Genomic DNA, 1,662 nt, shown 5'->3' on the forward strand with positions numbered 1-1,662 from the left:
ATGATGCAAATGCATATGAGAAATCTTTAAAATATGATTTCCCTGTAACTGTGAAGATTATTTAAGAAAAAAAAGTCTCAAAATACAATCTTTGGGTAATGAAATGTGTGCAATTGAGTTTATCCCTATTTAGTCATTAAGTCAGCCGATGGGCGCTGCTGCTGCTTCCGAATCACGTGTTATTGATTGCAATTGCTAGATGCTTTCTTCATAGGTGTTATCACAGATAAAGATAGTTTACTTTTGATACCGACTTCCCTCAAGTGTTTGACAATACTATTGATGATTTGTTTGTTCGTCCACCATTTCCTATAGAAGCTTGGCTGTTTATAAAAAGTTGCTAAAAATCGAATGGTTGGAATCCGTGCTGAAAAGTGTAACGAGTTGGTTGTTCTGGAGGAATAGCAGAAAGTGGTTTCGGTGAAAAAGAATATTTTTAACAACAAATTCAATTCAAAATGGGTGGAGTTTCGTATTTCATATTAACGTTTTTGGCATGCTGTCTACTGGGAATTACGAAAGGTGATAATAACTTTCTTTGCTCAGTTAGTTAACTCGAAATTAAATGAACATTTTTTAAACAGTGGAATGTATCGTTGGAGGCCACCGTGCGGATTCTAGCTCAGCTCACTTCATGGTTTCGGTTCAAAATCCAACTCACATTTGCGGAGGGGCTTTGGTAGGAACTTCATCTGTATTGACAACTGCATCTTGTGTTTCTGGTCGGACAAATATCAAAGTCCTTGTTGGGTCTCACCGACTTCTTACAAATCGAGAAAGGGTTAACGCTAGTCCTGTACTTCACTCGTCATATAGTTCTACGACTGGTGCCAACAATCTGGCCATTCTGAAGTTGGAAAAATCTGTAACATCGTCTCTAGTTGCTGTTATAGCGCTTAATGATGCTGCAATAACTACTGGAAAGACGACTGCATTCTACGGCTGGGGTGCGCTGCAGTACGGATCCACAAGGTCGAATGAACTGCAAACTCTTTATCAAAGAACTTTAACCAATGCGGATTGTGCTAAGCTAATGGGAAATTCCGGGACACTTACTACCAATCAAATCTGTGCACGAATCCAACCAAGTCAAGCGGCATGCTCGGTAATTTAAAAAAGACATATTATATATTTCAACTAGTTTATTATCATTTGAATACTTTAAGGGTGACGAAGGAGGACCTCTGGTCGATGTTGCTACTGGAAAGCTTGTTGGAATCTACGTTTACGGTGTTCAATGCACTGGAAATAAGCCTGATGTTTTCATGAATGTGCTACCTTATACCTCGTGGATCAATACAAACAAATGAACTAATAGGAATTTAGGAAATTTTGAATGATAAATCGATTCGAAAACACCGATAAAACTGTTTTCTTTTTCTTATACAGTACTCGCTCGTTAATCGAACACTAATGGGATCGAAGGGTGCATCCGAATGCCGAAAACGTCCGATTACCGAGAGGGTCTTGACGTAGGGAGATTTGCCAATCGTTGTCCCCTAACCCATTGTTGCACAGCATGACTTAAATTGTCAATATTTCAGCTGTTTTTCAACTTTTCCTCAAAAATAATACTGAATCATGTAATTCGGAATGTCTTCTAATGAAATGAGGCTTTTGTGATATTTTCTGCTGGTAAGTGTGTATCTTACGACAGTTGTA

General features: G+C 38.4%; 1 protein-coding gene across 1 annotated transcript; it reads left to right on the forward strand.

Annotated features, from left to right (window-relative positions):
• Positions 1–348: 348 nt before the first annotated feature.
• Positions 349–1,357, forward strand: LOC129747001 (chymotrypsin-2-like). The gene is made up of 3 exons (XM_055741012.1): positions 349–522; positions 585–1,105; positions 1,167–1,357. The coding sequence occupies exons 1-3, from the start codon at positions 459–461 to the stop codon at positions 1,308–1,310; spliced, it is 729 nt and encodes a 242-aa protein (XP_055596987.1). The 5' UTR covers positions 349–458; the 3' UTR covers positions 1,311–1,357.
• The last annotated feature ends 305 nt before the right edge of the window (positions 1,358–1,662 follow it).

Source organism: Uranotaenia lowii, chromosome 2, assembly GCF_029784155.1.
Source record: "Uranotaenia lowii strain MFRU-FL chromosome 2, ASM2978415v1, whole genome shotgun sequence".
NCBI lineage: Eukaryota > Metazoa > Arthropoda > Insecta > Diptera > Culicidae > Uranotaenia > Uranotaenia lowii.